We start from the raw sequence: 27,755 nt of genomic DNA, 5'->3' as shown, positions 1-27,755 counted from the left end.
AATAAAGAGGCCCAAGGAAGAAAAAGGACATGAATGTGTCACTAGAAGATGATGAGAACAGGAGGAGGTGGGTTTCAAGAATGGATCAGCCGCAATGCATTGGTTGTCCTGCATGTTTTTTTTACCCCCAGACAGTGCGCACCCTGCTGGAGGATCCTGGATCTGCAGTGAGAGTTTCTGGTTGTGCAGCTTGTGAGTGCAGGATCTATTGGAAACTGGACCACCCACCAGACAAGGTCCAACTCACATCACTCCAAAAAGCCAAACAAAAGCAATTGTTTTAGATGTTTATAGAATACAGAATGCTTTCTTGCAGACAAGAGCTGTGCTGCAGCTACACGGGCGACTGGTTTACAAACATGACGACGCAGACGCAGTCACATGGTCGAAAGAACCGTAGACAGGGTATTCTAGCGCAACGTACCTTCAAGCTACACATTAAAACTTAAGCGTGAGAAAGTCCGACGTTTCTAGTGGCTGGGTGAGGTCACCACAGGAGCAGGACAAAGTGATGACCGCCATCACTTTGTCCTGCTCCTGTGGTGACCTCACCTGGTCACACTTCACTCGTGTCTGACTCTGTTGCATCGTCTGATCTGACTGGGAAACCTTCTACAGAGTTGACGTGTCACTTCCTGCCTGACATTAGACCCAAAAGTTGATGGCAGTAAAGCTCGAGTGCCGTTGCTTCAGTCACTGTTGAGGAGGCGGCAGCGCCCTCTAGTGGAGATAAGTGTAAATAAAGTCCTTGGGTGAACAGACATAGAACTTGGCCCAGTCAGAGGCGGGGCAGCTCCGCCAGGCCGATCAGACTGAATGAACTGAAATATACTTCTTCATTTTGGAGGAAAACCAGTTTGAGCCGGTGCTGTACTTGGAGGAGATTAATCTGACGGACAAACGCTGACGTCAACAAGGGGACAGCAGGACAGACCATGTGACCAGCCACTGATGAAGCAGGTCCGGCAGTCGGTTCTGTCTGAGCAGAGCAGTTTAGTTCCCCCCGGCTGGCCGGTCACAGCAGCCATCACAACGGCGGCATGTTGGAGTTCTGGTAGATGGAGGCTTTGTCTTTGAGCAGGTCCAGGCAGAGGTGGCAGCTCCAGCTCCCTGATGAGACAACAGAACCGACATCAAGCTCGTCTCCTCCAAACCGGGTCGCTTGAGACTCACCTTCCGGTGGTTCTGACATCGGTGGTTTCAGACAGTACATGTGGTAGCCCCTGTCACAGTCGTCGCAGAACAGCAGCTGGTCCTGAAACAATGGACCAGACCGTGATCGAGGCGGGTCCAATCGGGCCGCATGTGAGAGATGGACTTACATCGTTCTCTGAGGTTCCACACATGTTGCAGCACTTGCACTCGATACACTGCCAACGATACGTCTTCACCGCCGCCATCATGATAGGAGTGAACTGCAGACAGGACGGGTGACCTGGACCGGGTCAGAACTTGGCTCACTAACAGTCTGCTTGGTAACTTCTCTCCAGTCTACAGATCTTATCTGACATCTCTAAAAAGATGGTGACCAGAGGTGGACCCCACCTGAGCGCCCGCAGTCCGAACAGGACACCAGCTCCTCGGACTGGCCCGTCTTGTGGTTGGTTCTGGAGTCCCCCAAGCAGAAGTCACAGTAGTTGTTGGGCAGCGCCCGGCCGTCTGGACCTCTCTTGACAGCTGCAAGAGCGACACCACAATGGAAATTCTTCATCTCAAGTTGCAGAGGCGCCACTCACCCTTAGTCTGTCCTGGTGGTGTCGGTGCCGGTGGCTCGTTCAGGTCCAGCTCGTCCCTCTCCTCGCCGCCCTCCTCCTCTGCCAGGTGGGAGTGGGTGTAGTGGTAACTCAGGCCCGGGCGGTTCTTGTAGCGCTTGCCGCAAACTGGACCGGAATCAGAGCACAAAAGAGGAAGAGTGGGCAGACTGCCATGACCGCAACAGCACAACATACCGGTGACAACACTGCAACACATCATGGACTTGTGAGAAGGTTGTCGGCTAGAAGAGGCTAACACACACATGCACACCAACACAAGCACATGCACGCACACAGGAACTGGTACCTCGTTCAGAAGGTTTGGGAAAGAGCTTTTGTTTGAAAGCGTCTGGAAGAAAAGAAGAGAAGAAGAAGAGACAGAGATGATTGACACGACACACGAGGGACAGCAGAGAATGAAGGTCCGAGTCCTGCAGGGAGCCAGTTCTGATACTGACAACAGACACCTGTGTGTGTGCATGTCTGTGTGTGTATAAGAGACTGTTGTGTCTTAATCAGGTCTGTTTGTAAATGATGACACAAACACACGCACAGCAGAGGAGGAACTGGCAGTTCATTCATTCACAAACAGGTTTCATGTCGACACACTCACTGTCGCAGGCGTACGGCTTGTCGCGGTCCTCCAGAGCTGCTGGGTCCAGCTTCTTCCTGGCGCTGCCTGCTCCGCGACCCTGAGCACAGAGAACACGCTTCAGAGCAGAACACGAACCCGACACTGGTGGTTCTGATGGGTCCATACAGAGAGGGGGAGACCAGGTTAGCTCAGTGGTTCATAGCCACAGGCGCTCACCTTCCCCTTCCCTTTGCTGCGTCTCTTAGGCGTGTCTTCCTCGTAGTCTTCATCGTCCAGGTCATCCAGGAAGTCTTCAGGGTCCAGGATCTTCTGTGTAGGCAAAACAGTTTCGGTCAGAAGGCAAACACAGATCAACAGCAGAACTCAGAACAACCTTTCTGATCCGAGTGGCCGGGTTCATGGCTGGGGTGAGCTCAGCCGGACCGGAGTCTTCTTCAGGCCCACGAGGGTCTGCGGTGGAACGCTTGTCCAGGGAGTCGCCCTTGAGCAAAGCCTCCAGACTGCTGCCATCAGTGGACAAAAGGGAATCCTTCCTCAGTCCCAGGTCCATCTCTGTGGAGACAACACAGTCGATGGTGGTTCTCAGGGTTCAGATCACAGAGCTCTCAGACTGGTACCTGACTTGACCGGAGGGAAGATGAGTCTTGGGTCCTCAGGTGGTTGAGATCTGCGTCTCTTGCGCCACCTTCTGGAAGGATAGGTGTACAGCTGGCCTGGAGCTGCACCTGAGGAACATCAGAGATTGCAAACGTCAGCGCTCTCACCCCCCTCGGAGGGTTGTCCGGTCAAAGCCTTGCTCTGCACCTGGAGCTCGCTGTCTCTTCTCCATCCAGATGTAGCAGTTGCTCTGGGCCACGCCGGTTTGGGAGTCCAGGAAGGGCAGCCTGACGCTGCGCTCGGCGCACAGGCGGGTATTGTAACTGTGGCATTGCTCAAGGGCATCTCTGTAGTACTGCTCCCCCAACCTGCACAACACAACCCGACTGGAAGTTCAGAACCCGCCGGTCCACGAGGGGCGCGGGTTATTCGAGGTGTGACGTCACACCAAGTTGACGTCGGTCACGACAGCGTTGCCATGGTTACCGGAAGGTCGGTCACGCCACAACCGGAAAAGTAGCGTCCGCCCAAGTTTCGAACGAAAACGCAACAACATGAGTTCAACGTGACGCAAGGCTGGCTCAACTTCACTTGTGACGTCACTGGAACGTTCGAGAAATGGCTCGTTCAACGGGAGGAGAAGAGCGAGGCTCGAGTTATCTCGTTTTTTTCATTCATTTTCGACCACTTTGCTCGTCCGCGTCAGATTAGATTACAGATTAGAGTTCGGCGTCCATCTCGGGAGTTTGACGGCTCGTCGACGTCATCTGCGGCAACTTCCTCTGGGCAGATACGAGCAGTACAACCTTCCGAATAGAGCGGTAATTTGGCTCCAGGACCTTCCGAACCGAGCGATACTGTGGGTCCCGCTCGAGCACGTGCTTCTAAACGGAACTCTGCGTGAGTCAGTGCCCGCAGGTGAGAGAGAAGAGACGATGACACTCACAGTTTGACAACATTCTCAACCACGGCAGCCATCTTGTCCGGGGAGTCGTGGGTTTGACTCCCGCAGCGCTGACTCGCAGGCAAGCGGCGCCCACCAGCGCCCTCGTTGTGGAAGCCGAGGTACTGCAGGCCAGTCAGAGCTGCTCAAATTTGTGAAGAACGTGTCTGAAGTTAGGGAAGATAGGTTCAGGTTTCTCTAGTCTTATCTGATAGACGTGTGTCTGCTGCTGCAGTGACGAAGACGTGCTGGAAGGAAGTGAGGGAGAGGAGAAGCATCATGAGCCTTCATCACATCCTCCCACATGGACCTCAACAGCTGCATCCATCTAAAGTGTTCGACTCGTGAAACCGACTCGTGGACTTGATCAAACCAGATTTTATTTGTTAACGACCAAACATCGATAAACAACAACAGCTTAAAGAAAACAGCTCCACGTCGACACCAAGTGGAAGAGCCTGGTACATCAGTATAGTTGCATCAGAAAATACAGAACCATGACAACAGTTTGGAAGAGGAACATTCGTCAGTCTTGAAGTTTTCAAACGATTTCACACATTTGCTGACGTCAGCGATATGTCGGCCCCCCCCCCACCCCTTTGTGATCCATGCCAACACGGACCAGAACCGACCCGCTCGTTCTCCAGTCCAGTGAAGGAATCGTGATGGTGTTGGTTTACATTCGAAGCTGGAGAGGGGAACCTGATGAACCGACAGACACGACTTAAGGCTAACAGGTTCGGACGTGTCAGATCCGACATTCACTGAAGCTGTCAGGCCCGGGAAGACCTGGACCTTCTGTGTGAGAACTGGACAATCGTAAGAATACGCCGATTGCGCCTTCTAATATGAAAGACTCCTCTGACAGGTCCGGCACTGGAACAAGCTTCAAGGTTTCTGTCCACAAAAGTGAATCACTGAAAAAAAAGAATGTGTGAAGAAAACAAAAACCCAAAGCAAAGTTTGTGGTCATCCAAGTCTGGTTCTGATGGTCCAAATGGAAATAAGGGGAACGTGCAAAATCCACAACTCTCTCTCTCTCTCTCTCGCACACACACACACACACACTCACACTCTAGAAAACTATCTCTGTTTGTACAGAAAAAAACTTGAGCAAAAAAAAAACCTTCAGGCAAAATAAAGATAAAAAAATCAAACTGTTTATTAAATATTATTATTTTAGAACTTTCAAACAGACGACGGTGACGGCACGCGGCTAAAACTCACGACCTCATTCCTAAAAGGCCTGCTAGCAGAACCAAACAGATTCAAATGAAAGGGAATTAAACCAGCAACAGCAAAGTTCAGGTCAGAACATCAACAGCAAAAGCAGAAAGAGACCGATGGGATTGGACCGGACTCTGGAGCGGAACCGTCCACGTCATAGCTGAAAGATTAGGATGAAAAAAGTGATAGAAGAGGAGCAAGAGGACCAGCGGGGGCAGGTCCTCCTGCTCCTGGTTTGATATCCGAGTATTCCAGTTCTCCAGATTCCCCACTAGAACCTTGTGCATTATTTTTTCTTGCCGAAGAAACTGAACCTCTTCTCTCTGTCTTTCTCTCGTCCCTCCTTGTTCCGCAGTGTCACGCCGCCGGCTGCTTCCCCTGAGCTTGGGGAGATGGGGGGCATGGTCATGGCCCGGCTCAGGGCCCGCTGACCTGCGGGAGAATCTCCTTGTGCACTGGGAACGGAATTGAGGATGGAGCGGATCCACGCACTCATTTCAGACTGAAAGAGAGAAGGACAGTCATTCGAAGGGCGTGACAGCGCCCCCTGTTGCACACCACAGGGTATTTTAGGGGCCACCAGGCTGGCGCCAACACTTGATGTTACTTAGGATCTGCAGCTCACCTCGTCCTTGGCCTGGAACAGGAATTCTTTTCCATCTCCGAGTCTGAAACAGAAAGACAGTACCACCGTCAGGAGGAAGGACAACAGCAGCTGAGCTTGGCGAGTTCTCACCTCAGCTTGAACACGTGTTTCCTCTTCTTGTAGTCGTGAGCCACTTCACAGACGGCGTCTCCCAGGCTGATGGGCACTTCTCCGTGGTACGGGATTCCATTACTCGCACTTTTCCCGTCTTTGTAGAATCCCAGACTCCCTTTCCTCAGGACACAGTAGACGTTCTGCCATGACCTGGGAAGACACACAACCTTTAGCCCCTCTCACCTGGCCGCGCTGGTGCGTCTTCATGGTCCACCAGACTCAAATCAGATTACACCGGATTAGAGATTCAGAAGGACAGATTAGACCAGAGAGTGAAGAAACCTCTGGTAGTACCAGGTCAGGTGACCCACCAGAGGTCCACTGAGGTCAGGACTCACCTGCTCGCTGCCTTCTTGCTGTGCGTCTCCATTTCCTGTTTCCGACAAAGAGTCCCCTCCATGGTCTCGGGCTCTGACTCGGCGGCGCCCCGGCCCGGTAACGTGGCAGACGGTTCAAGGCGAGACGAGGCTAGACCGCTATCCCTTCCCGGTCCATTCACAGACTCCGTCTCTGAACCCTGTGGGTGAGATCAAGCAGGCGCAGTGAGAAACAGCATCAGCTGCACCAGTGTTTGTGGTTCCGGATCAAATATCAAACAAGCTTCGCAATATTTTGAGCTCCGGTCCAGATCCAGAACAGCCCACATACTCCAGACAGGCAATCGGTCATCTTAACGTCAGTGAACCAATCCAAAAGTTTACGCGAAAAAGTTCAGGACTGTATTTTCTTATTTGTGTTTTTTTTTCTTAGCGTTTCATTCATTATTGCACTTCATTCCAAAACACTTTCCTAGTTGGAGGGATCCTCACTGACATTGGTAATAAAGCTGGATCTGATTCTAATGAGAATTAAACAGTAACTTCAATTCAAATATATACTCGAGGCCACTATTAGCTCTTTCTGCTACCGATGACGGGGTTGTTCGAAATCGTCCCTCTAAAAGTGCAGATGCAGGATTAATGCCAGTCATGCAGTCGAGCTGAGGCGTTGACCCGAGAAGAAGCGATTTCTACGACGCACATTCGATCCATCAACAGCGTCTTATCCGCTCAGCTGCCCACTCGCCCTCGCACAAATTAGCCCCAAACTTTTACTGACAGATAGGGCTGTACTCTTCACCTTGTTATTCTTCTGTCCGTTGTTGCCTTTCTCCAGACAAATATCTTGTTTTAATATCCTTATTTATATAACTTTTACATTTCAAAGAGAGGCAGCAAACCTGACACTTGCACACCTCAGAGTTTTCAAGAGGCATTTCTTTGCCTCAATAAAAGGCACGCTATCTTAATATGATTCCATTTTTAGCAGATCGTGAGCTATTTAAGTAAACAAATCATTAGGATAGTTGGTGACTAGTAGTTAGATGCAGACCAACTGTCTCACAAATAATTATTTAATGACAGCAGGAGATGCACCAGTAGGGGGCGCTCACAGGTGCCTTAACCAACTACCTACTTTCTTCAGGTCTGCTGAGACTCCTGGTCCTAATGTTTTTCACATCCACTATCTTCACTCAGCAGTCTTGGGGTTCAGGGGTTCAACTGCCTGAGCCGCAGCTTGAATAACCAAAGTGACACACGTGACCACGAACCACCGGCTCTGACTCGCTCTGGCAGATTGAGCAGGCACATGTGCGTGGAATGGAGAAGCATCACATGGAAACCACAGGTGGGCTACAGAGGGTGGAGGGTCTGCTGTCTACTGGGTCTCCGGATTCATGAATGGCGGCTCATGGATCCACAGACCCGGGGAAGCCATGACGCACAGGAAGCCAAGACGAGGAGCCGAGCGGGGGAAGCTACGACCAGGGTTTGTACTCACGCGCTGCGGCTGCTTTGGCCGAGACGCACGCTTAGCCTCCGCTTTCCTTCCCACAGATGAGGAGACCGATGTGGACTAGAGGTGAGACAGGTTGAGACCTTTAGCCGGACCCTCCACTGGCACACACTTCTAGTCTAAACTCCTCTGCAGAGTCCGCATGAGCTCAGAGGCCCCGGAGATCAAAGGAGAACCTTCCATTAAAAGTTGGTCATGAAGAAGAGAAGGTTGGCAGATTGGATGTTCAAGAACCTAAATCAGGTCCAGCTGACTGTGGACCACAATGACCCAGATCTCCACTGCACTAGGACGTCCTCAGAGTACACTCCCCCCTCCAGCTCACGTCCCAAACCAGAATCTTGAACTGCTTCTTCCCTGTCTAGACCTGTGGTGGTTACATCCCTCATTTCACACTTTTGACACTTCATCCTGCAGTTCTGTCTCAGTCATCAAGAGACCACTGCCGAGGCTCCTCTCAGTTCCACAGTGACATCCTGGATTTAAAATTCAACAGTGATGACATCACAGCTGGTCATGTGACGAAATAGGGTTCCCTGGTGAGCGTTCACAGCAGAACAGGAGGTTGCAGGTCGCCCATGTGATCCAGAGAGCCTCTCACCTGTGACGTGTCGTTGTCACTGTGGACGCCGTTCACCGACACCGACTGGTTGAGGGTCGTCTGGTCCAGACTGGTTCTGATGGCAGGAGCTCGGTGTCACTGCTGTTCTACAATGGCTGTGAGGGTTTGCTCACCGCGCCGCAGAGTCGTGGGCTTCATTTTCGGATGCGACAACCTCGTCAGCAGGGGGCGGCGTGGGCGGCCGACGGGCTCGCTCCTCCTCTTCCCGTCGTCTCTGCAGCTCCTGCTCCTCCAGCTGGATCAGACAACAGGTCAGTGTTCGCTGATATCAGCGCCACAACTAGGGCACGCACCGTGGTTAGCTTCTCCAGCAGCACGAAGCGTTCCTCCCAGGATGCCGCCAGCTTCTCGAAGGCCTCGTGACGTTTGATGAGACTCTCCACCTCGTCCACATTGGAGCCCAGTTCTGAAGTCCGGACCAGAGGCTCCTGACCGGCCAGCCAGGATTCAGCAATGTAGGCGTCGCGCCCAAACTGCAGAACCTCCAGTACTGAAGAAACAAGAACCAGGTCAGGTGCTGGACTCGGGGAAGTTCTCCTGTTTGGGACAACAATGAAGTGATCCCAGAAGACATGTGGTGCAGGTAACCAGGACTACCTTACTGTCAAGTGTATCTATGGCTCTGATCAGAACCTCACCTATCTGCAGGTGGTCCATCTTGTCCTGCCACTTCTTGTTGATTTGGTCCCTCTTGTCCTGAAGCTGAGTCAACTTCTCCCGGATCTGTGGAGCAGAAAGAATAAGTAAAGACCAGAGGATGTGAACCCATGAGATCTGTGGACTCAGTCACCTCGTCGGCAGCGTAGTGGTGGTTCTGGATGAGACTGGACCCCATCTCGATGCAGGCGCTGAAGCTGTCAGCCCGTGTCTCTATCTCGGACTTGATATCCTGGTGTTGTGCGATCACCAGCCCTGCTGAAGAAACATCCCTGCAACCACAAAATGTCTGGTCAGTGGTCGTCATGATAGAAACAGAACCTGAAATTGACTCTCTACCGCTCTGACCAGGTGAAGTTACAGCAGATCACAATGGTCTATATTTATTTTTGACTGAAGAGGAGAGTGGTGGCCGTCTTATCCAGGTGCAGGGTTTGGGTGGCGATAAGAGACACTCACCTGGGATTGTCGTGAGCGTCGATCTGCAGGTGAACCCCGTCCATCCAAAGCATCAGGTCCCGCACCATGTTGAAGAAGCGGAACTTCTCCACTGTGTCCACCAGGAGGAGGCGACGAGCAGCACAGGCCTCCTGCAGACTGTCCCAGGCTGCCGTGACGGCGAGCTCGCTCCGGTGTATATCATCTGCCTTCTCGCCTGCATACGCCTTCTGCAACCGGGCGGCATCATCCTGGATCTGGTTCACCTGGTGGTCACAAACAGTCAGTCACCAGTCCTGAGACTCCTGCGGTCCTCCGGTCACTGACCTGTCCGCTCAGAGCTTGGATGTCGTTCTCTAAAGTCTGGTGCTGTCGATGAAGGTGCTGGACCGTGTTGAGGTCTCGACCCAGGTCTGATGGCAATGCCTCCCGCTTCTCCTTGACCCGGCCCAGAACCTCCATGGCGTCCTGGTGGAAGCGGTGCAGCTCGTAGGACGCAGCCAGCATCTGTGTGCGGGTGTCGATCAGCTCCAGAAGGTCTGCCCAGGCCTCGTTCAGTCCATCCTTCCACTCGGCCACCACCGCATTCTCCGGGTGACCCGACTCGATCAGGTCGTCGGCCAGACTGTTGACACCGTCCACTCGTTCCTGACCGATGGTGCTTGTGTCCCGGGCGAACTCTCGGAATTTGTCCCGCAGCATCTGCGCAGAAGACTCAGAGTCAGAGAGTCCGCTGGCCCCACTGCAGCTCTGTTGTCTGTGCTTTACCGTCACATGCTCGTAGTCCTGACCCAGCTCGTGAGACCCGGCCACCATCTCTCGCTCAGCGATCCACTGCTCCAGGTCGTCCACTTCCCTCTTCAGTTGAGTCAGTCGCAGTCTCTCCTGAAGGCGACCACGCCGCTCTTCTGCTAGGTCCTTGAGTCCAGCGTAGAGCTTGTCCACCTGAGCCTGTCTCAGCGTGATCCTCTCGCTGGAAACCAGAGTCCAGTCAGAAACCTCATCGGGTGGATCCACCGGACCTCTCTTACCTCTCCGGGTGGTCGCTTGTCACCATCATGCGGCTGCTGTTTGCCAGCTGGTGGATGGTCTGGGCGTAGTCCTCCAGCGCCTGCTCCAGGATCAGGTGCTTCTTCACCATCATCAGGGCGCTCTGCTCATCCTGGAGCACAACACAAGATCGACCCTTCAATACAGCCCAAGTCACTCCAGATCTGACTTGACCTGGACCAACATCAGCGCCTTGGATCTGGTCACAGATGGACTTGATGATTCATCATTTTGAATTTGACCAAAACTGGGATTTTGATCGGTCAGATTTTCCTCTGCAGTGATTATGAAAGGGAACGCTCAAACCATGGCACCAACCTTGGCTTTCTCCTCCGACATCATATGCAGCTCCTGCTCTCCCATCCAAGCCTCTGCCTCGGCAGCATCGGCATAGAACTGCTGGGCTTGGTTCGCCTCCATCAAGCGGACGTGGCGTTTGTCGGCCTCAGAGATGAGCTGGCTCCAGAGATCCTGGAGTTCTTCCAGCCGGCCCTCCAGCGCAGACTGTCTCTCACCGTCCACCTGAGTCTGGGCCTGACCCCGTCTGAGGATGTCGTCGATCCGGGGCTGGTGCCCCTGGATCTCCTTCTGCAGGGTCTGGTTAAAGAATGAAGTTCAGTTTGGGCAGATCGGACCAAGTCCAACCTGCAACGTAGCCAAAGCTTCTCACACAAGTCTGTTATTTCTGCGTCAGCCTGGATTAACTTGGGAGGACAATTGGGGATTTGAATCCTTAATCTCACCTGGTTCTTCTTGATGAGCAGCTGGACTGTGGGCAGGTCTTTGCCGTGGTCAGTGGAAACAGCGAGGGGCATCCGCTCGGTCACCCACAGCTGGACACACACATCAAGATCAGAATGTGTCACTCATACACAAACACACTTGCCGAAACTCACAATCTCGTCCTCCAGGTCTCTGTTGAACTGGTGCGCCTCTTTGGACGCCAGCAGTCGCTGCCTGCGCAGCTGCAGAGGCGCCTGCAGGCTGGAGAAGCTGTCGGTCACTCGTCTCTGCTGACCGTCCACCTCGTTCAGTCCAGCATCCTCTTGAGACAAGGCAAGAGCCTGAGACTGCAGAGACTGGACCTCCTTCTCCCGAACCTCCATCTGATGCTCCAGCATCTGAAACCAGCAGAAGAAGAGACGGTATGGTCAGAACTCAGCTGGTGGTGATCCAGAGAGACAGCGAGGGCTACCTGGTGCTTCTTCAGCAGGATGTTGACACTCGTCAGGTCTTTACCATAGTCGTCGCTGTGCAGCTGACCCCCGAGGTTCTTCAGCCAGACGTCCAGAGCCGAGCAACTCTGCGTGAAGAGCTCGGCCCTGTTGGCGTCGAACAAGCACTGGGCTTTGGTTCTGGTCGTGTTCTCCAGCTCCTCCCACTGACGCTGCAGCTCCTGCAGGGTCTGCTGGACCACCGGTTCCAGCTCAGGCTTCTCAGCCACCAGAGCTTGACCCTCCTGTGAGGACACCAGCAGAACGCTCATGTAAGGAACCGCCTGTTGCTCTCATGCATGACCATGATGCACCTGAACCGGGTCTGACCTTGTGGATCTTGTCAAGCCAGTCCTTGTTGGAGGCCAGCTCGGCCATGAAGGCTTGGTGCTTCTGCCACTTGCTATGGAGGTTCCGGGCCTCGTCGTAGGACATGTCCTGGGCTGTAAGCATCTTCTCGTTGATCCATAAGGTGAGCTGGACAGAACCAGAACCATCAGAAAATAGAAACAGAAAAATAAGCAGCTTGGTACTATAGAGCAGTCAAGTACCTCCTGGCCGTCCTGCAGAAAGTGCTGGAGCTCTCGATTGTCCTTGAGTTTCATCAGAAGGTCATTGGCGGCCTCCTTGTTCTTCAGGTGCCTGCAAGCACAAAGAGAGTCTGAACCAGCGACAAACTGGACCGATTACCTTCCACTATGATCCCTTACCTCTCCTGGATAGAGTCCACCTTCTCCTGGATCTTGTCAACGTTGGCATTGCCGTCGTTGATGAGGCGCCGCCCAGCCTCCACAACACTGGTGATCTTCTCCTCACTGGCCTCTGTAGTAGTCAGGAAGTCCTCATGCTTCTTGATGGCCTCCTCTGCCCCCTGCAGGCTGGTGGGCATCTCGGTGTGAGAAAGAACGTACTCCTACAGGTGACAGAACCAGGTGACCGGGTTACAGAAAGGACGACTCATTGCAGAGTCTGCATTTCCACTTCTCACCTGGCTGTTGAGAAACGCTTCAGCCTGCTTGGCATCTCTCAGGAAGTTCTGGAAGTCAAAAGCCTGGGCCAGCAGACTGTGCCGGTTCTCCCACATGCGGCGTAGCTCATGCCAACCTGTGTCTAACGCCTGCAGCCTCTGGGCCAGGAACACATGCTGGGCATCCGTCTGATCCTGGGTCACCTCCTCGCCCACACCTCTCATCTTCTCATAGTCCTCCTTATAATTGTCAACCTCGTTCTTTATGTTCTCATGCTGGGTCAGCAGACTCTCTGCCTCGGGCAGCGAGGTAGGGATGTCCTCGGAGGCTACGGCCGTCTGTGTCCTGGACAGCCAGGACTGGAAGTCGTCCAGATCCCGTAGGAAGCCCTGCAGCTTGCTGGCTTCTCCCAGAGACTCTTCGCGGAGCCTCATGGTGGAGTTGAGCTCCTCCCAAACCTCCTGGATCTCCTGAAGTCGACTCTGGATCTCTCCGGCCTGATCTGGGTGCTCCAAAGCCAGTTTCTCCGCCTCGGCCCTCAGGTCATCGAGCTTCCCCTGAAACCAACAACAACTGAGTGTGACCCAGACCGAAGGAACACCTGGGCGTCTCAAGTCGACCCTCTCACCTGGATTGCCTCCAGATCTCTCTCCATGCCTGTAAGTTTGCGTTGCAGTGCCATGACTCCAGCCAGGTCGTTTCCCAAACCCTGTGTGGACTCAATGACTTTGGTCTTCTCCCTCATCCATGTCTGGATCTCATTACACTCCAGGTGGTAGTTCTGGATGTTCAGCGCTGACTCGAGACCCAGTTTCTTCTGGTCAGCCAGTTTCTGGAACTCGCTCCACCTGCAGGGGTCCGGATCGGACTGAGGTCAGACTGAGTTACACTGGTGAGAACCAGGAGTGGAGCAGACCTGTTGTTCAGCTGGTCTCTGGTCTGGTGGATCTGGTCTTGGTTACAGCTATCGTCGCTCAGCAGCTGTTTAGCCACCAGGTTCACGTCGGACACCCGGGCGCCCAGGTTGTTCATCTCTGGCTCAAGAGTCTCGAACCTGCACAGGGGAAGATGTTGAGGATCACATTTGTTGTTGTCGTTTCTGATTCTACAAGGTGGCTGAGGCACATACCTCTGCTGCACCACCTCTAGGTCCTCCAGCTTTGTGGGGATCTCCATGGCATGCAGCCACTGCTCCTTCTCTTCCACCCACTGCTGACACGCCGCAGCCTCGCTGAACATGCGGTACAGGGCCAGAGCTCCTTCCAGCGCCTGCTGCCGACTTGCTGATAGGGACTCCAACTGCTGATACTGTTGCTCAATGGCAGGAAGTCTGCCCTCTACCTGCAGACAGAGAAGAGACCAGTGAAGATCCACAAACGTGGCAGCTCAGGTACGGAGTGTAACAAAGGCTCACTTGAGGTAGGCGCAGGAAGTCCACAGGGAGGGTCTGGAGCTGCTCTTGCAGGGAGTCTATGAGCAGTCGATGGCTCTGGATCTCCTGCTCAACCTCGCGGTGCTTGCGTGCCAAAGTCTGTGTGGAGAACTCGTCGTGTCCCACTTCAGGACTGGTGACCTGCCGCAGGGTCTCCATGATCCAGGCCTCCATGTCATCAGCGTCAGTTTGGAACTGGTGCAGAGCCACCGCCTCCCTCAAACGGCGCTCTCTGAGTTTTGTACTCTAGACACCAGAGGGCGCTCAGGAATTAGACGTCAGAAGTCTTAGACTGACAGACCTGAGTCTTCTACTGACCTCCTCTAGGTGGGACCACTGGGCCCGAATGTCGTGGATCCGCTCAGTGACCTCGGGAGCTCCAAAGTGCCCCTCCTGAACCAGAGCTTCTCCTGCAGCGATGCTGTTGTTGAGCGGGCCGAACCGCGCTGCCATCTCATCTCTGAAAGCCTCGTGTTTGCTGAGCAGCCGAAGAGCAGAGGTAAGATCCCGTCCACAGTCCCCGCTTGACAATATCTGCTCCTGCTCCCTGATCCAGGCTGCCTCTTCCCCAAGATCCCACAGGAACTGCCACAGTCGGCGGGAATCCTCAAGGCGCTCTCGTCGTTTCTCCGCCAGCTGCCCCAGCTCCTCGTAGACCTGGCCGAGCAGCTCCACCTTCTTACTTACCAGACCTGGCTCACACGGTTTGTAAGCTGGCAAAGGGAGGCACGTGTTAGTCACAGTCACCGAGTCAATGTTGTGGTTATTGTCTGGGCTTGTTTACCCTGGTCTGGGGAGATGAAGCACAGGCCGGCCACCTGGACGGCCCGGATCCGCTCGGACTGGGCAGAGATGTCGGCCTCCACCAGTGTGTGCTTCTGCAGAAGGTCCAAAACATCGTGCAGATGTTTGCCACTGTCCTGGGACTGCAGGCGACTCTGGAAACACAAAGATCAGAAAGTTTAAACCAGAACCCAAAGCAGTCACCTCACAGATCAGGAAGCTGTTTTCTTCAGTGGCAGCAGACTATTGTCCATCCAGTCTCTATTGTCCATAACTTTTAATAACTTTGTAAAATGGCAGCACAACACCGTCAGAACAGACAGAACTCAAAAAACAACAGAGAATCTAACCAAGTCCAGACATAAACCTCGTGTTCTGAGCTTCTCACCCTCATGTCGGCCATCCAGTCCATGATGTAGCGCATTTCCTGAAACAGCCTCTGGAGGTCGCGGTGAGCGTTGAGTCTCTCTCGCCGTGCAGCCAGCAGCTCCTTCAGGTACTCCCACAGCCGCAGCACGTTATCGCGGCGCGCCATTACTCGGCGCACGTCGTGATAGTTCTCAGTCTCCAACTCTCTGGCAACTGCTTCCACGGCGGCCACTCGCTCCCAGTATGCTCCGATGTCTGTCTCGATGGCCTCGTGCTTCCGTGTGGCTGCCTCCACAGCGCCAAGATCCGCCCCAAAGTTATCCTAGAGGAAAAACTGTCAGCCTTGTGGCCTCAGCTATACAGGTTGTGTCTAGCGGATCGGTACCTGCGAGACCAGCCGCTGGTTCTCGCTCAGCCATGTTTCTCTCATCGCAGCTTTGCGATCGAAACGAGCGGCTAGCATCTCCAGCTTCTCCTGTCGGATCAGCTCGTTCCTCAGCGCCAGCTCCCGCTCATGCTCCGCCTTCTCCAGTCGCTCCCAGGCCTGCAGCGAAAACATGGTGGTCACACACAATCTACTGCTTTGGTCCAAGTCGTCCACCATGGGTTCAAGCTGTTCACCAGTTAAACTGGACCTGCCCTCTGGGCCAGGTGACATGGAACTGTTAGAATCCATTTGAATTTCTCTGGTCACCTCACTGGTATCATACTAGCCTTCTCTGTCATGTGACCCAGTGGCGCCCACTCACCTTGTTGATGTCAGAGATGAGTTTGCCCTCTCGCGGCACATAAACTTTTTGGTTGTTGGCCCGCATCTTGCTTTGGATCGTGAAGAGAAGAACCTCCAGGTTTCCCTTCTCAGTGAACCTACAGAGACATTCACGTGGTCAACGCTAGCCAAACACCAGAATCCAGACTTGGAGACTTGGACTCTGAACTTACTTTGGGGGTTTCTCCACCGTGCGGTACGAGTTGAAGGCCTGCAGCTGGTTCTGGACGGCGCTCAGAGAGTTGGCCAGCTGCCGGTCGTTCAGGGTCAGGATGGTCTGCTCGATCCACTGCAGCAGCTCCGACGCCAAACTTTCATACTTGTCAATCAGCTGATCCGCTTCGATAGCGTAGTCCAGGACCTGAGGGAGACCTTGGTGAGCTTGGAGAACCAGAGCAGACTGAAGGGGTTCAGTCACTCACCTTCCCGATCCTCTTGCCTTCCACGGCCAGAGCCTTCATCTTGGAGAAGTAGTGGTAGTAGGTGGCCACGTAGGTAATGATGGACTTCTCATCTGGCTGGTCCACATTTACATCTGAAAGTGCAACAGGAAGATTGAAAACGAGTCACGAGTGGAAACCAAGGGACAACTGGATCCGACCCACCAAACCAGACACTGTGGCCATGGAAAACATTTGTGTCTCTCACCTTCCGGATCCAGAAGCTTGGTCAGGCCCAGTTCCTTCTCGGCCACATTGAAGGCATTTTGAAGATTGTAGTGAGCATTGGATCTTTTCAGGGAGTCGAACTCAATCAGGTCCGACCTGTAGAGACCGACGACAGGACAACAAACGTGAGCTTTCGAACAGATGCGGATCAGTTCTGCATCTCCCACCTGTGCTTGTGCACGATGGCGTTGAAGGCCAAACCGTCTCTCCAGCTCGTGGTGAAGTTGTGAATGTTGACGTTGGGATAACTGCAGATGAGACCAGAACCTGTTAGTCAGAACCAGTCTCGGCCCAGGATCTGGGTCGCCGATTCTTACCCAGCTGTTTTCATCTGGCACCACAGCAGCAGAGCGTCTTTAGCCGACTTTTTCTCCTTGTTGTCCTCTGTCTCCACGCTGATGTCCTGGATCTGTAGGCAGAACATCCATCCATGTTTGAATTGTACACAAAACACCTTGACACCTCAGGATGTGGCCATGAAGAGAACCAGCATTCAGAAAAATAAAAACTTGGATGTCAGTATGGTTCCTCCAAGGGGCGCCAAATCACATTCATAGAGCACCACAGAGAACTTCTTTGCAACATTAACACTAGTGGCTTCATGAGTCTTCCAACCCCATTCGATCTTTGGTGAGGGTGCAAGAGAGGCAGTACTGTCTGGGCTCATGGATCTTCTTTAGGTCCAACATGGATCTAAAGAAGGCTCAGCAGTCAGGCAAGAGCTTAACCTGGAAGCGCAGGATGATGGTCCAGATGAGGCCGAGGGTCAGCCGGTGGTTCCCGTCCACAATGTCATGTGAGCCCATGTTCTCCAGGTGGACCTTCTGTTCTTTGAGGAACTGCAGCGCCTTGTCCACATTCTCCAGACAGTGGATCCTCATGCGGCCCTTCGTCGGCCTCGGCTGCGGAGCACACAGGACGTTACACACTTCATGATAAGCGGGTCCGAGTCTGTGTGTATGTGCGTGTCACGGACCAACTGTTCGCCAGAGAGGACTTCTAGCAGGCGGATCAACATGCGTCCGTCTCGCAGGTCTGTATACAGGTCGCCAATGCGACAGGTGACGCGGCCCAGGTGGGAGTTGACCCATTTGGTGAAGGTCTTCTTCTGCACGGCCTCGCGCTCATCTGAGGGGGAAACAATTGGTTAGGCTGACAGTTCCCACAACTTTTTTGACTCTGCCGCCACCACCCCAACACAGTGCTAAAAACATTTTTGTTATTACATGATAACGTCCCAACATTTCATTTATTTTTTTATGCGGCAGAATTCTGAATCCATCTGTGCAGAGACGGCGCGGGTTAATGCTCATCAATAAAAATCAGCCCCTGGAGACACGTTTTATACCTAAATACACACACTAGTTGGACTAGTACTGAGCATAACAACGACAGCTCCCAAAGCTGTCGTTGTTATGTGCGGCTGTAGTGAGACGGAACAAATGAGGATTCCCTCATGGACACACCTTGCACTAAAACATGACATGCTGAGTTGCAGTCCGGACTTGTTTCCTGCTCTGAGAAGTAGGCGCTGCATTCAGGGCACCTTGTGAATGGATCGCGTCCCGTAACACACCGACGCGGGACGCTCAGGACCAGCGACTCAGGAGGTCAGTGAACAAAGGTCTTCAGAGAATGAGCAAAGGCTCAGTTTATTGATCTCACTCTGGTTTTGGTGAGACTCTGGACTCAGACAGATGGGCCCAGAGTAAGAAGTTAATCTCACCCGAGGTGACCCAGATTCTCCTGCAGGTCTAAACAGCATTAAGCCAAAAGTTGCGTTTTCCAGAAAAAACCTGGACCTGGGCAGCAAGTGGGTCAGGAGATAGACGTCGGTGAATAATTCAGGATCAGAGCCAGCCTGGGTTCTGGTTCAGGACCACCTGGTTGTGTGACTACAGGGCGTGGGAGACCGCAGCAAACTGTCCCATCAACAACAGTGAGGGGGCGGGAGGGGTCTACATTCCAGTGTGGGCCTGGTCATGTTCTGACAGAACCCATGGTGGGCCCAGGTCTTGCAGATGACTAGCTTGTTCTGCTAATGACAAGACTGCAGGAGACAAAACACACAGTGTTTGTTCCAGTCGCCCATCACATGGTGGACACTGACTCCAAACCGCCCGAGTCTTCAGAGTCAGACACTCCTCACATGAGAGGTTCAGAGATGCTGCAGCTCAGTCAGATGCTGAAGGACACTCTATACGAGTTACCATTAATGCTGACCATGAGTTGGCAGAAACTAACTGAGAGACACCATGACTCAGCACAATTTGTCACCCACATGGAGGTCATGAACCCTTAATGAGAGGTCACACGCCCATTAATCAGCGGACGAAGAGGAGAGTCGGACCTTCTGAGTCATTTTATCACACAGACAAGACTCTGAGGTTTTTGGGAACCAGGAAGTGACTATCAGAAATTGAGTCGAGCTGAGGCAGAGGCGTCGGTTGCTAGTGACTTGGCGCCAGTGACCCAGCCGTGGAGACCACAGCCAGTGATTTGGGGATAATTACGGGTCAGAACCAGAGTGAGGCGATGAGAGGTTTGAAGTCTGGCTCTGTCGTTTACCTCCGCGTCAGGCGCTTCTGTTGATGACGATTTTAATCCTTCAAAATATGACAACAGACCCGATCCAGCCCGAGTGACCTGGCGGCTGTTGACTGAAAACACCCAGATGAAGATCCGCGACATGCGGGAACATTCTGGCACGACACGCTCAGTACCTGAGACCCGGTCTGATGTGGCCCGACTGAGACAGTAGAGATGGAAAACAGGTTCTGACTGTTGCTGTGGAACAGGCCGAGACCTAGATCTCATCGTGATAGAGTCAGAGGTGGCCTGCGGATCAGTTCCGACCCACTGAGTTATCTGTTGTTGTGACGGGCTCTCTGGTTCTGTACCGACTGAAACGACCTTCACAAGGGCGATAACTTTGCTAGGAACGAGGAAACGCATCTGTAATCAGCACGCTGACCTTCAGGCTGGGCCAAAAACGACTTGCAGTCAATCGGGCTTCTATGTCACATAGAAGCTCCACAATGGTGAGCAGAGGAAGCGCAACCACCAGAACACAGGTGGGACCAGCCATGCGGTTGGGTGCCATTTCCGTTCCAACTGTACTGAAGTGAGAATGAAGCGCCGTCTTCAGATCAGAACAGTGGTGCTTCACATGTCCCGCTGCTCCCTAAGAAAACATCAGTGGAGTTTGCTCACTTGAAGGACACAAACACGTCCTCACGTTATCGCTCAGATCATGAACAAAGTTAGGTAAGAGTAGAATGAGCATGAAAAAACACAACTTCCTCCTCTTTGTGGTCAAACTGTCACAGCTGCGCCCTGGCAGCTGAGCACTTGAGGCAGAAGCTACCCCCAGTCACATCTGGGACCCGTCAACACCAGAGGAACCGGAGGAACTGTCAATATTGGTGGAAGCGTTCAAACAAGACTGGGAAGGTCACATGACTCCAACTCTCATGTAAGCACATTGTTAGAAGAAGGTGTGGTGAGGTCATCACTCCCCAGGTTCAATGGCCACGCGACCACAGAACGTCCTTCAACTCTCAGCAAGTGTCCGGGCGCAATGTCACTTCCGTGCTCCTGTGGACCACTGGGAGTGATCCCTCGCTCAGGAGAGAATCGTGGGAGCTTGTTAGCTTTAGCTGCGAGGCTAACACTCATGTCAGATTATTTATTTGTAGAGGTACATTTGAGGTGTTGAGGCTTCTGATCAGGATTTCAGAGATCCTCATCCAACTGTGACCAGCAACAACAGTGAGGTCCAAACTCAACCAGGCCTCAGGCGTGAAGAGGCGGGGAGAGAGGGTGAGAGGAAAGAGCAATGACACAGAGACCAGAAGCTTGTCAGCCCGCCGCGTTGTTAGCGTTAAATGGAGTCAGAGCTTGTTAGTCCATTCAGGATGGTCTGGTCGCTCGCAGCGCGAGCCACTTATGAGCTCAGTAATGGCTTCAGAGGTGATCATGGGTCGAGCTTTAAAGTCGTTCCAACGCCACTTGAACCCTCGGAGGTCTTTACGAGCGTCCCGGGACACATCCGCCACTGCTGCGGGGCCAGATCCGCCCGAGGAGACTGAACTCAAACATTCCTGTCCTCTGCTGAGGGCCGCATGACCTCTGACTAACAAGGCTGTCAGAAACAAACAGAAGCCAGCGAACGCGTGAGTGTGAAGTATTTGATCGCCCAGCAAACACAGGTGAGGGAGAGACTGAAGAATGAGCCTGGGGCCAGTCAGACCGGAAATACAGGTAGAAGGCGCCGGAGTGTGCCTCAGGTGTGCAGTTCTTTCGACAGACACGAGAACCAGCATTGCTGGTGATGTCATCAGGCTGAGATCCTCCTGCCTGTTCCAACTGTTTTCAGCAGACGTTTTGATGTCATCGTGTCACTAGTTCTAGTGGCCCCACAGATGAGTCAAGCTCTGGACATGGCGTCCTTCAGTAAGAAGTTCGGAGCCACAGACACTTGTGGACAGACAGTGGATTTGTTTGAGGCGTGTTTACCAAAACCCGGGTCGGAAGTCTTGGGACGCGTCTCCAAGTCTCAGCCAAGTGGCCAAACCTAGCGAGAGCAAATTTGCTCTCTGGCGCCTTAATAACTAGCACAGCAAGCAAATGTGAGTCTGGCCACAAGGTGAAGTTCTGGAACTGATAGTTCAGCTCCTGAACTCGGGCAAACCGACCAGCAAGGCTCTGCAGTGACCCCCAAACCAACCTCATCTCTGGCTCTGTGAGCACCATGGCCATGAGGGATAAAGCGAGGACGTGAAAACGAAAGGAGATCCGGGAGGAAACATGAGGGTAGGGTAAAGGGCGTTCTGACCATGAGACACAAGCATGAGGATAAGGGGGAGCAGAGGGGGGAAGACGACGGTTGTGCGCGGACCTTCTTCCTCCAGGAAAGACGGCAGTAATCTGATAAAGGAGGACAGGTGGTGATCAGGTGATCTGGAGCTAATCTCCCCACTGAACCAGAGACGGGTCCAAGCCCTGGACTCAATCAGGACTCTGAAAGTCTGTGATCCACGGTGTCATCATCATGGTGTTGAGGAGCCACCAGACCGGTTCCATCAGCTATCTTACCTTGGAGCTGTTTGAAGCGCCCTTCCAGGATGTTGGAGTATTGCACCTGATTGACAAACGCAGCCGGGGACAAGCAGGGTTCGCGGTGGTCCCGGTGGTCCCACTCCATGGTTCCTCAGATAGTCCAAGTCCGGGTCAGATCCTCAGTGAGACTGAATCCTGCTGCATAACACGGCAGAGGCGCTGATTCCCGGAGAAAATGAATCTGGGGTTTCCCACTTCAGTTGTAGCGCCTCCGTGTGGAGAAAAGCAGCACAGCGCGGTCCCTCAGCCGTTGCAGAGCAGTCGGCGTTGAAGAAGAAGAAGACGCTGCTCCCTGCGGAGAGTCGGTCCACACACGTGCGAAGAGTCCTGGTCCTGGTCCTGGTCCGGAGTCAGTTCCACAGTCCAGACCGTGTCCATCTGCTGGAGCGAGATAACTGGCTGCGGGCGGTCGGTGTGTAAACAAAGCTGCTGGCCCTCGCAGGATTGTGGCATTTACAAAAGGTGTGTTCAGGGAGGAGCTGCGGGGGGAGGACGCGCGGGAGGATCAGCAGAGGGGGGAGGGCCGGCCGCGCTAAACCATCAGACTCTGCTGTAACCTGAGGCAGATTAGTCAACGCCGGGCGTGGCCTCTGCGACTTCCTCTTCTCTGCTGGGGAGGCTGAAGCAGGAAGTGGCATCACCTCAGGCAGGTGGAGGGCCCGGATTCGCACTCGAACGGCAGTGACAAAGGAAAGATTCTTTGGCTGGGGCTAGGGGCAGACCAAGCCACAGGTCCATCTGTGGAGACACGCTGACCTCCCAGTGAGAGCAAGAGCTCACACACACGACAGGAGCAGGAGGCCTAACTCTGGCCTCAGCCTGGGGAGCTGGTGGCATCTGGACTGGACTCGTAAGAAGGAGCGTTGCCTCGGGCCGCGTGTGTCCAGAGTTAACAGGGAGGAGGGTCCGGAGAGATTGAGGGTCAGAGGGGTTCAGAACTGGTTGTAAATTGTCACCCGGATCCGGATTTCAGGTGAAAGTTCAATCCTGTCAGTCTGACTCACGTGTGTGCGGGGTCATGATGAAGAAGACTTCCAGGCTCTACTAAAAATAATCTCAGTCCAGATCCGGACCAAGAGTCAGATGAGGATGATTGACACACTCAGGAAGCAGGAAGTGATGCAATCAGCAGCCGCGAGCAGGAAATGTGGAAACAAGGTCGGCCTGCAGAAACTGGGCTGCTGAGACTCGTCAGAGAAGGAACGTGGAGGTCCAGTCCAGACATGTTGAAGTGGCTACCGCACACACACACACACACACACACACACACACACACACACACACACAGGAGCGAACAAACACACACTCTAACAAAGACTCTCACACAAGAGAAACAGCCCCATCTGCTGGTCTCTGCATGAAACTGCAAATTACAGACCCCTGTGGGGTGGGCTGCTGGACGCACTCGCTTGTCCTAAATTCTATTCTGGTTCTGATCTAAAAGAGGCTCAGTTCCTCTGGGACAGAACCAATTAGGTTTGCTCCTCAGACGAGCGAGCTAATTAGTTTCCAACGGCCGACAGTCAACGAGGCGCAGAAGTGACACGTGCGCTCTGGGTGATGCTAAACTCCTTCTTCAGATCGCACGCAAGACCAGGTCTTCCGACCCGGCCCAATAGAACCGGAGCCTGACCTCCTTATGTGTGTGTGTGGGTTCAGGTTTCTAGTTCTACTGAAGGTCCATTCGGACCTACCGCAGTGGTCCGACACTGGAACTGGCTCCTTGAGGGATGTGGTGCCCCCTGCAGCATTCCCAAAGAAGTACACACCGTGAGGGCAGACGTACCTGCCAGGGCTTTGATCCGAGAGCGCTCGAACAGTCTGGCCGAGCTGTTCTCATTGTCCCAGTCGGTCTCGGCCGCGAGGTCCCAGCGGTTGTTGATGTCGTTGTACTGCTGCTGGATCTCCAGGCTGTCAAAGTCTGTGGGCGAGATGGTGCTCATGGTGCCGCCACGCCAGGTCACATCCAACCTGCACACACAACAGTCACAACAGTGCATGAGCCAGAGCCACACGGCCCCTGGTGGCACTAAGAAAAGCAGGTGTCTATGAAAGGTTCAGAGTATCACATGACCAGGATGGGAGGGCGGGGTGTTTAATTCACGGATTTGACTCTGTGAATTGAACATCTGAGTTTATGACATCAGATGAAGACCTGTCGTAAACATGGCGGCGATAAAAATGAGAAAAGCTCGTTAGATGGAATTAGCAAGGATTAAGGAGCTGGGAACAGGACCAAGTGCAGGGATTAGACGAGAAGGTTCCCTGGCCCCCGAACCTCCCACCCCCGGAGCAATGCTGTGTCAGAGGTGACGTCATCATCACTATCATAAACATAACCATCATCATCGTGGGGCTTCCTGGGGACATCTAGTGGTGCTGCAGCAGACTGCATCTAAAGTCCAACGCTTCAGATTATCATCCAGATTAAATCACCAAAGTGTCACAGCAGGAAATCGAGCAGCACAATAACCCAATCCCCCACAATCTGTCTGTGGGGGCGCGAGGGGCCCGGGTCCTGCCTGCGAGTCTGGAGTCTGAGCCCGTGTCCGAGTTAATCACTCGTCAATGAACAAACAATCCTCTGACCTACTAGAAGAAGACACACGCGCACACACACGCATGATCAGCAGCAGTGCCTCTAGACTCGTGGTCACCACAGTAACTGAACTCAAAGCAGGTCATCTGAGAATAAAGACAGACACGGATGGTTTTGGGGGTGTGAGGTGGGGTGGGGGTGGGCAAGCTAATCCACAATTCAGACCTGACCCGAGTCTGTCCTGGGGCTTGACGGGACTCCTGCCCGGAGTGAACCTGACAGTCTTGTGCAACAAAAACCTGCAGTTTGTCTTGGTTCTGACCACTGCGTCCCACAATAGATGCAGTTGGTCATGATGCTCTGAAGGTGGAGAGCGAGCTGAGGCCTGCAGGCCAGGTTTTTAAGCCAGGAGGGCGTCTGGGCGTCTGCAAAACATGAAAAAATTAACGCCCGATTCTCAACCGTAGCTTGGCCGCCAGCTTACACTGGTATAATGGTGGCATGTGGCGGCCAAACTAAGGTCGAGAATCGGGCGTCCATTTTTTCACGTTTTGCAGACGCCCTCCTGGCTAAAATCCTGCTCCAGGCTACACACTGGTCAGTGGAGTTTCAAGAAGTGACATCACAGCTCTATTCACAGCAGATAAAAGATGAGCTGGGCCGCAGGCAGGAGAGCCCAACCTCTCTCTCGGACCCCCCTGCCACGAGCCGGATCTGTCCCCCAGCTGGTCCATTTGTCAGGGAAGAATCAAGGACCGAAGTGGAAACATAAAGACACACTTTCTCGGCAGCGGCCGGGAGACGAGTGCGTGTTAATGGAGGACACACGCACACGTGGCATTATGGGATGGATGCAGCTCAGGTCAGTGAAGCGGACGGCTGAAGACCAGCAAGACACTCAGGTGCTCTGCAGGCACCTGGAGTGGAGCAGTGGAACCACAGGAACACAACAGACCCGAACAGCGACGGGACACACAATAAAGTAATGAGCTGACGAGACACTCTGACGCCGCTCCCTCGCCGCTGACACCGGCAAGCATTAACAGGTCGGACGGCCAACAAAGACCGAGCCGCCGGGTGGGCTGTGACAATAGAAGAGTCAGCAAAGAGTCGGCAGCGCCTTTCCTGTTTGGACAAACCACAACTGTGATCCAGGCTGAATACCAGGATCAGCGCCGGCAGCCCCTCACCACGTGAAACACACACGCACTGGTCTCTGGGAGGAGGTCATGGGGCTCATGGACGACTGGCTTCCACTCACAGAACCAGTTCTGAAATGGTTCACTCGACTTGACAAGTCGCCTGGCCGTGGCTAAGCGGCACCCAATAGTGAGGGCTATTGAAGACCAAGGACTTGTTGCGTCCATGACGTCGACAGCTTCCTCATCCAGAGCTCAGTCAAGCTTCAGTTGTCCACAGCTCTAGTTTCAGATGGACTCAACAGGGCCAAGATGACCATTGGCCAGATGCCCTTTCTTGCGGAGGAGGAACCAGGTTCCATCATTCGGCCTGCTTAGTTGTTCCTCCTCCTCAGGACCTGGTTCCTCCAGGCAGCTCAAGTTCTCACAGAGGAGAGTCCAGTCCAGCGGGTGGTACAGCAGCGCCCCCTGGTGCTTACAGTCAGTTAAGAGTTCTGTTCATACCTTGTTCTCCCTTCACCTGATGGGCTCGGGAAAATGAAAAAAAACCCAAAACACTACTGAACCGGGTCAGAACCACAATAGTTCCGGTTCAAAACAACAACAATTAAAAAAAACCGTCCTGGCGTCACATACTGTAAACTAAAAGTGTGATTTTGTTTAGGGTTTCTCAGGTAGTTGGATGAACATTCCAAATACCTGGTTTGATTGACAGACGTCAGCGGGTCAAGTTGGAGTTCTGGTACCGAGAAGCAAACTAACTTGAGCTCGCCACATAGTGATGGAGGAGAGGATGAATACATGAATGAGGGCACGTGCTCGCGGACCTGCTCACATACAGAGACCATCTCGTTCTGGACATGGACGGGAATGATTCAGGACCGAGGACGGAACCACGAGGTGAAGCCCAGAACCAGAGGACTATGTAGCATCATCCCCTGCAGGCGGTTCATGGTCCACCTTCTGGTTCCGCTGTGACTCAGTCTAGGCCGGCCCGATTGAAAAAAAAAAAGACAATCAAAACAGAACCACCCACCACATCCACGGCGCCACGCACGGACCCGGTTCTTCACCGGCTCAGCTGGGTCAAACAGTGACACTTCCCGAACAGAACCAGGCTTTGTTTGGTCCAGCAGGTGGAGGATCCACAGGCTGGTTCAAACAAAGACACGATGGTTCCGACCTGCCGTCGCTGCAGTCACAACTCAGCCGAACCGCAACTGAACCGACGTTCAACAGAACCGTTGGTTTCGAACCATACATTAGCCTGTGGTGCAGCGGTGTTGGCTAACAGATGAGGCTAGCGAGCCGAACCTGCTGGCAGCATAACGGGACATCTTACCGTCGGTTCCGTTGTCTGTGAAAATCCTTCCCCAGCACACGATTCTGTTGCGACTCGGTCCAGGTGTCCGGGAGGTTCGTTTAAATCCGCATCCTCGACAGAAAGCGGATCTTCTTTCCTCCACGCAGCGCGGCGTCGCAGTACGAACCGAGCCCTACGTGTCTCGCTATAGCTGGGTCGATGGCGGCAAACCGAACCTGCTGCAGGTGAAAGACGGTTCTGATAGATCACAGCAGCCGAACCATCCGCGCTCGTAGTTCGGTCCTGCACTTCACCGGAGAAGAAAGAGGAGGTCCAGGAGGGGCGGGAGGGGGTGGTGGTGGTGGGGGGCGTGTGCGTGGGGAGGAGGGCGTGTGCGTGGGTGCGTGCCACATGAACCAGGTCCAGCTCTCGGTGCTGTCCCTGGTGCTGGCACCGGTTCTGAAGCCACCTCGCGTGTTTCGGCGGTTAAAAGTGATGAAAGGTCGACACACCTGAAACGTCGCTGTCGTGACAGTCGTTCAACTCCAGGGGCGGCAGAGAGCAAGACGAGCTAAATATGAGAGGGACACGAGTAGAACTATCAGTGACTTTGGGGCACCTGACAAACACGTCCCGTCTGACTGTTCAGGTGCTCTTGAGCAACACAAGGTGCGTTAGGTTACGTTGTGATTCCTATGTCTCAACCTTCTGACTTGGAACCACCCACTTCTACGCGAGATCTTCTGGTCCTCCTATGGTCCTCCGATTCACAAACCGATTCTGGGCTTCATGAAAGTTCACAACCAGAAGGTTGTGTAAGCAATGTGCACACACACACACACACACGCACTGACCCCCCTACCCCCAGACTGAGCAGCTCGTCCTCAATTCCCTCTGACAAAGAGAATAGCTGAGTCCAGGAAATACATTTGAGTGTGTCCAGCTCCTGGATTCTGCAGAGAGCAGCAAAT

The 27,755-nt window shown here is 53.5% G+C and overlaps 2 protein-coding genes across 7 annotated transcripts; both read right to left on the bottom strand.

Moving 5' to 3' along the window:
- Positions 1-525: 525 nt before the first annotated feature.
- On the bottom strand, positions 526-4,108 carry dpf2 (double PHD fingers 2). Of its 2 annotated transcripts, XM_053847503.1 has the most exons (12): positions 3,893-4,108; positions 3,154-3,314; positions 2,967-3,074; positions 2,723-2,901; positions 2,566-2,658; positions 2,368-2,446; positions 2,062-2,103; positions 1,737-1,880; positions 1,546-1,677; positions 1,323-1,435; positions 1,174-1,255; positions 526-1,110 (listed from the first exon to the last, which is right to left on the bottom strand). In XM_053847503.1, exons 1-12 carry the CDS (start codon positions 3,922-3,924, stop codon positions 1,028-1,030), a joined length of 1,248 nt encoding a protein of 415 aa, XP_053703478.1. In that variant the 5' UTR covers positions 3,925-4,108; the 3' UTR covers positions 526-1,027. The 2 variants fall into 2 exon arrangements, with proteins under 2 accessions (XP_053703478.1, XP_053703479.1); XM_053847504.1 differs by lacking the exon at positions 2,062-2,103.
- Positions 4,109-4,247: 139 nt separating this feature from the next.
- Positions 4,248-27,132, bottom strand: LOC128748585 (spectrin beta chain, non-erythrocytic 1). Of its 5 annotated transcripts, none has more exons than XM_053847498.1 (40): positions 26,824-27,132; positions 23,590-23,774; positions 21,780-21,893; positions 17,659-17,810; positions 17,411-17,584; positions 17,000-17,091; positions 16,850-16,930; positions 16,663-16,778; positions 16,437-16,549; positions 16,188-16,375; positions 15,995-16,112; positions 15,631-15,789; positions 15,265-15,567; positions 14,878-15,031; positions 14,412-14,806; positions 14,076-14,339; positions 13,791-14,002; positions 13,578-13,715; positions 13,290-13,509; positions 12,682-13,218; positions 12,404-12,606; positions 12,245-12,335; positions 12,024-12,170; positions 11,675-11,938; positions 11,376-11,600; positions 11,223-11,312; positions 10,798-11,076; positions 10,461-10,591; positions 10,198-10,402; positions 9,757-10,131; positions 9,451-9,695; positions 9,125-9,263; positions 8,973-9,057; positions 8,628-8,824; positions 8,448-8,569; positions 8,314-8,389; positions 6,215-6,393; positions 5,853-6,026; positions 5,742-5,784; positions 4,248-5,618 (listed from the first exon to the last, which is right to left on the bottom strand). In XM_053847498.1, exons 2-40 carry the CDS (start codon positions 23,744-23,746, stop codon positions 5,403-5,405), a joined length of 7,173 nt encoding a protein of 2,390 aa, XP_053703473.1. In that variant the 5' UTR covers positions 23,747-23,774; positions 26,824-27,132; the 3' UTR covers positions 4,248-5,402. The 5 variants fall into 5 exon arrangements, with proteins under 5 accessions (XP_053703473.1, XP_053703469.1, XP_053703471.1 ...); XM_053847494.1 differs by lacking the exon at positions 21,780-21,893 and adding an exon at positions 7,698-7,772; XM_053847496.1 differs by lacking the exon at positions 21,780-21,893 and having other exon boundaries at positions 26,824-27,131.
- Between the last annotated feature and the right edge of the window lie 623 nt (positions 27,133-27,755).

Source organism: Synchiropus splendidus, chromosome 17, assembly GCF_027744825.2.
Source record: "Synchiropus splendidus isolate RoL2022-P1 chromosome 17, RoL_Sspl_1.0, whole genome shotgun sequence".
Taxonomy (NCBI): Eukaryota; Metazoa; Chordata; class Actinopteri; order Syngnathiformes; family Callionymidae; genus Synchiropus; species Synchiropus splendidus.
This window is presented reverse-complemented; position numbering and strand designations above follow the sequence as displayed.